At 51.7% G+C, this 6111-nt stretch overlaps 2 protein-coding genes and 1 pseudogene across 3 annotated transcripts, besides 1 other annotated feature; 2 read left to right on the forward strand and 1 right to left on the reverse strand.

Moving 5' to 3' along the window:
* Positions 1–452: 452 nt before the first annotated feature.
* NCS57_01088000 lies at positions 453–2141 on the forward strand (annotated as a pseudogene). The gene is made up of 5 exons: positions 453–674; positions 730–991; positions 1040–1231; positions 1282–1670; positions 1719–2141.
* Positions 453–2141: a sequence feature.
* Positions 2142–2696: 555 nt separating this feature from the next.
* NCS57_01088100 (MFS domain-containing protein) lies at positions 2697–4391 on the reverse strand (the record flags this gene model as incomplete). The annotated part of the gene is made up of 5 exons (XM_053060610.1): positions 2697–2874; positions 2932–3082; positions 3149–3360; positions 3419–4136; positions 4199–4391. The coding sequence occupies 5 exons, from the start codon at positions 4389–4391 to the stop codon at positions 2697–2699; spliced, it is 1452 nt and encodes a 483-aa protein (XP_052908996.1).
* An 889-nt stretch (positions 4392–5280) lies between these two features.
* NCS57_01088200 (uncharacterized protein) lies at positions 5281–5646 on the forward strand (the record flags this gene model as incomplete). Its single annotated transcript, XM_053060611.1, has 1 exon — positions 5281–5646. One exon carries the CDS (start codon positions 5281–5283, stop codon positions 5644–5646), a length of 366 nt encoding a protein of 121 aa, XP_052908997.1.
* Between the last annotated feature and the right edge of the window lie 465 nt (positions 5647–6111).

Raw genomic sequence — 6111 nt, forward strand, 5'->3', positions numbered from 1 at the left:
CTTATAAGTAGCAAAAGGTACCTTATTAATAACGCGGCTAAGTAGGGCTTATAACCTGCCATAGTCTTTGCATAGCAGAGGAGATAGAGTAAAACGAAGGGTGGAGTTAATAAACACGGGCGAGATCCTGGGGAAGCGGGGTTTTACGTAACAGATTGTAGACGAAACAACATGATGCAAGCAGGCAGTGAGTCGCAGTGCACCTATCTTGAGTTCAATCGGACAATCAGATATCTTTTGAAAGCTAGGGCTTATCAGAACAAAGCCAAAGCACCTCACAGTGGAGCCCAGGCAAAGCATTCACACATCCCAGACCGATAAGATATACACCCTGACCGAACCTCTGTAGCGCCCCCCGTTACCGAACAGGCCGAGAAAGCTGAGGATGAGCCAGGTCCGGGAACGTATCCACCACTGATTCATCTTATCGAGCCATTGATGGAAGTATAAAGGGTACTGTGGTCCTCGTTGTTCCTCCAACATCATCCAGCTCAACCCAAGTTCCATCCATAGACCATTACCCCTCGACACTCGAAATGAACACTGACAAGAAAAACCCAGGGGATTTGGCTGCAGTCCCTTCGCAGACTGAGAAAGGGGAGGTTATTGAGGCCCCTCAGACCTGCGATGCTGTCTTTGGAACCATCACAGAGGATGGCCCCAACTATCGTAATGTATACAGCCATCATTTGACTTGGTGCCCTGTCCGCGAGACTCACCTTGCTTTAGGTTGGATGGATCGGGTCGTCGGTCCTCATGATGAAGTCCCAGCTGGGGCTGGGCGTATTGTCGATTCCGGCAGCTTTTGACGCTCTGGGAATGGCCCCAGGCATCATCTGCTTGTTGGTCATAGCCGGTCTCATGACCTACGCCTCCTATATTATCGGAGGCTTCAAGCTCAATCATCCCGAGGTTTACGGCATCGATGATGCAGCAGCCATCATGTTCGGCCCCATAGGCCGAGAGCTATTTTCGTTTGGGTTCATCCTGTGTAGGTGAAGAGAGATCAAGCTGTGGAAATCCTTTGCTGACTGGTTAGTTTTGGTCTTTGCTGCCGGCTCTGGCATGCTCGGTATCTCCATTGGTCTCAACGCCGTGTCCACCCATGGGGCTTGTACTGCTGTGTTCGTAGCAGTTGCCGCCATCACCGTTTTCTGCTTTGCCAGCATCCGCACGCTCGGCCGCATCACCATCCTTGCCTGGGTCGGCTTGGCAGCTATTGTTGTTGCTAGTGAGTCGGTCACTTCTTCCAGGTGGCATAATCATGTCTAACAGGCGCAGTCTTGATTGTAACTATTGCCGTTGGTGTTCAGGACCGTCCTGACCTGGCACCCGAAGGTCCTTGGGAATCTGACTACAAGATCGTTGCCCACCCTAGTTTCACAGAAGCCATTGCGGCCGTTTCAACCTTCATCTTTGCCTATGCTGGAACTCCCTTTTACTTTCCAATCGTTGCCGAGATGCGTGACCATCGTCATTACACCAAGGCCTTACTGCTCTGCCAAGCAGCCATTACGCTTACCTACCTCGTCATCGGAATCGTTGTCTACTATTATTGCGGGTCATATGTCGCTTCGCCTGCCCTGGGCTCCGCCGGCAGTCTTATCAAGAAGATCAGCTATGGAATCGCTCTTCCCGGCTTGCTGGCCAGCTCGACTCTCAGTACTCACGTATGTATTATGCTGGCGTTACCAAGCACCCTGCTTACAGGCATCTAGCTGTCGAGCAAGCATATTTTCGTCCGGCTGCTGCGAGGGTCCAAGCACCTGACCGCGAATAGCTTAGTGCATTGGGCAACCTGGCTGGGCTGCGTCTTCGGCGTAGTCATCACAGCGTACTGCATTGCCAGCGGCATTCCTGTTTTTGGTGGCCTTGTCTCCCTCATTGGAGCCCTCTTCGGCACGCTGATGTGCTTTCAGCCCCTCGGCTGCATGTGGTTTCATGACAACTGGAAGGACAATGAACGCCGGGGATCGCCGAAGTGGTACCTCTTGGTGGTTTTGAATGCCACTGTTATCATCACCGGCACATTCCTAACCATCGCCGGCACTTACGGTACAATTGTGGGAATCATTGACTCTTACAAGGCTGATGGGGGATCCAAACCTTGGGCTTGTGCTGATAACTCCAACTCTGTTTAGTTTAGGCAAGTTTTGTTTCTACGAGACTCTAGAACTCTCATAAGGGGCGAAGATGGTTTCTGAATTTCTGAAGAGTGGTGGATAGCCCAAGACAGCTGGGAGCCTTTCTTTTCTTGTTTAGTACAGCACGGTCATGCTAGGTTCTGTGTCCGAGCTCACCTACGCATCGCTCAATATTACAGGTTGCTTTGAAATTTGTGAAAATAAGCTGGGCGAGGTCATTCCATCGTGAAGTGTTGATTCCGACGAGCACTCTAATCTGACCGTGAACTGGCCGTGAAGGAGGCTCTCTCTCCGCACATGCAGGCAAGTAGCTGAAGTCGGTCTTGAAATAAGATGGAAAAGAAAGAAAAAATACAACTACTTAAACACACCATCACCCTCCGGATTCCAATCGAGACATGGCACTGGAAGCTTCCCATCCGATCAGCTATGGTCAAAATCTATGGATGATGACTTTTCTTGAAGCTGTATTGGTAGATTGAGGGTAGATTGAACCAAGCTTTGCCGCCCTATACGCTACTGGGTCCCTATAGTGCTCACCACTCTCTCTTCTCAAAGCATATACTCAAAATCCAAAGCCTTGTCTCCTTTCTCTCCGTTATCTGTAACCCCCTGGGTAACCTGCTCGGCCTTGATCTTGTTTCTTGATCTCAAAATGAGATAGATAAGTCCGATACCACAAACTGCGGCGAATTCCATCGCAAGGCTGATCGCGTTGCCCATGATGTACCTGCAGAATTTGGCATGAGTTTCAGGTGGCAGCAATAGCTGGCCTTATCTCCCTTACCTTGGAGCCGTGAAGTTTGGGTATACTTGACTGGCAACCACGCCCGAGACATTGGCAATGGAAAGGAAAAAGGGCAGTGCTGCGCTACGCTTGTGATCTGGCTTGATATTATTCGACACCCAGGCCACCAGGATGGCGTTGTAGGTGTACACTATGATTGTGTTAAGATGTGGTACTGAGATGAAATAAAAGCAAGTGGACTAGTTAGGTCACTCACCTCCAGAACACAAGAACATAGCAAAGTATCCCGGGGCAACCGCAGGTGTACCAAGTACCACGGCGTACCCGATCATCACAAGAACTGGGGGTAATATTGCAACCACTGCACGTTTTCTGAGTCGATCAGAGACATAAGTGGCCGTTCCAAGGATGATACAGCCAACAATGTAGACCGGGATGGTCAGGTAATTGACCTGAAGGGATTCAAACCTAAAGACAGCATTAGAGAGACATTAGCTAAAGTGGCAGGCGCCGTGAGAATAGTTACCCAAGCCCTTTGATAATCGTGGGCAAGAAAAGTCCAAAGCCAAACAGCGGGATGCCTGCACAGAAGAGGCTCAGGGCGGCCACCCACACCATGACATCCGTGAGCGCCATCCAAACATAGGACCAGGAGAATTCATCGGACCCAGTATAGGCCACGTCCCTCAGACGCCGTTGCTGCATGATCCGCTTCTCATCATCCTTAAGAAACCAGGCATCTTGTGACGATCGAGGAAGAGACGCCCAACAAAGCAGCCCAATGCCAACCGAGATGGAACCTTCGACGATGAAGAGCCACCTCCAGGCGGCGAGGCCAAGTCTGTCGCCCATGGTCTGAATGCCGTAGGCAATTAGACCTCCAAACGCCCCAGCTAGTGCCGTGGCGCCATAGATGAAAGCCACACGCTTCCCCTGGGACTCGTGAGGGTAGATTGTTGACAGGAGAAAAGTGATGGCAGGGATTACTCCAGCTTCGGTAAAGCCAAGGAGAAGCCGAACCACGATTGCTTGGGTATAGTTATGGATGAAGCCTGTGCCGATGACCACGGCGCTCCAGCAGACTATGGCGATGGCTAGGACCAAGTTGGCGCCGTATCGTTTGACCGCGAGCACCCATGGAAGTTCGAAGATTACATATGTGACATAGAAGATAGACGAAATGTTGGCAAACTCATTGCCCTTGAGTCCGATGTCTTGTTCAAAGCCGAAGATGCGAGCGTTGCCTGTAATATCAGATGTTAACTAGGTCATGAGAGCAGGATCGGGCTCTCGAACTGAGGTGTACCAATGTTTGTCCGGTCCAGGTATGCAAGGATGATGATGATGACAAACTGTGGCATAACGAAGCAGTCGAACTTAGTGATGATGGCCCTCTCCTTGTCTGGGTCAATATAGATCGTGCTAGCCGCATTGAGGCCAGCCGTGGGCGCCTCTTCATGAGGAACAGTCTTGTCGTGTTTGGTCGTCTCGGAAGTCATTGTGAGTAAAAAAAGATGGCGTGAGAAGTGAAGAACAGTTCCAAAGCCATGGCGGGGAGAGCATTAATGAAGCGAAGGAAGGCCGGATTTACAGGGAGCCCCGGGTTCAACGTGTCGTCGTTTCCAGAGAGTTTGACCGAGGTTATGGTTATCTTGCCTGAAGCCTTGAAATGAAGATCCGGGGTGCAGCAGGCCCAAGAACTCCCCTGGCCTAGGGTGCTATTCGACCAAGAGTCCGTCTGTTTGTCTATCTGGGCTTATCAGTTGACGGCTGATATGATTGGTCTGGAGGTTCGTTGATCAGCGCAACTCGGCCCTTGGGCCGGGTCATCCTCTCGTTATCAGTAGCCAAGCGCCAAATACGCGTGTGCCGCTCTCTGCACTCAACTTGTGGTTAGCGCCCTCTTTCGACGATGAGGGGTTGGGTCCACCAAGCGATCAACAGCCTGCTTAGACCCAACAGAGCGTGTCAAAGGCGACATCGGGGCGTATGGGGCGTAAATCATGTTGCGAGAGTTTGAACATGGAGGTTCCTCCGTCTAGACGAATCGCGCTGCATGTTTTCATGTTCGGACTAAAGGGGCATTTAAGAAAAACCAAGATGTACCGCACCGACCGACCGGCCTTGACATGCGAAGCAAACACAGCTACAGCATTCCCACGACCAAATCTGTACCGACAACGGGACCCCTCCTCAAAATGACACTGAATTTTCGGGCTAACCGTGCTAAGTATGCATGCCAGTCGTGCCGGACCAAGAAGATTCGTTGTGACAGCATACATGAGATGCCATGCGCCAACTGCAGGGTATACATGGAAGAGTGCATAGTGCCGCCACGGAAGACAAAATTGTGAGGTGCTCTCGCTGGTCTTTGTGTTGATATTGACCATGGGCAGGAGAGATGCCGTGGTCCGGCATTGCAGGTCACGAAATGCCTCTTCGCCTTCGGGAACCGCCAGGAGAAAGAAGATCAGCTCCAAGAAACTCGACAAGACTGATTCGGGACGTCCCACGTTACCGACACAACCAAGAGCCTCGACGCCGGCCGAGCCAGAACAATCAGAGAAACCGAGCTCGCTGGACCTTGTGGTCGATTTCCAGGTCGACGACTGGGGGTTGATCCTCGGATCTTTGGACGAGAATGCCATCGCCGCCATGATGGGGTTTCAAGACCATCTGAGGCACCTATGGGCTGGACTTGGCTCCAACGACGATGAGCTAACCCGGCCCCAGAAGGGAACGGCATCGTCATAGCAACGAGAAGAAGAGCCACGGCAGATGGGTAGGGGCTACCCGGCTGATTCATTCCAACTGACGCCCTGGGTCGACGCCCCGCTTCCGGGGATGACATGATGGGGTCTCTTCCAGCCGCCCGGGGCCAGGAGTTCGCTGGCCGAGATGGGAGCTGAACTGGGGGATCTGAAGAGGGGTGCCGGATGCCGCAGGAATCTCCCCTCAATCGACATGGAACAAGACACCAGAGAGTGTCTGAATGACGTAGGGAGCATCAGAAAACCATCCCATGTAGAGTCACCATGCAACCAATTCCCATTATAATTTGCTTCATGTGAAGTACCTTCAGATTCCAATTCAAGCTACCAATGAGCCATCCCTTTGAATGTGCTAGGGAACTGCCACATGTCTCTCTCGTAAGCAGCCCAGGGCTTGGTATTGTCCCTGTCCAGATGACAAACTGTCTTCCAGACCGTTGCTTGCCCT

Source organism: Fusarium keratoplasticum, chromosome 9 (genome assembly GCF_025433545.1).
Source record: "Fusarium keratoplasticum isolate Fu6.1 chromosome 9, whole genome shotgun sequence".
NCBI classification, from domain to species: domain Eukaryota; kingdom Fungi; phylum Ascomycota; class Sordariomycetes; order Hypocreales; family Nectriaceae; genus Fusarium; species Fusarium keratoplasticum.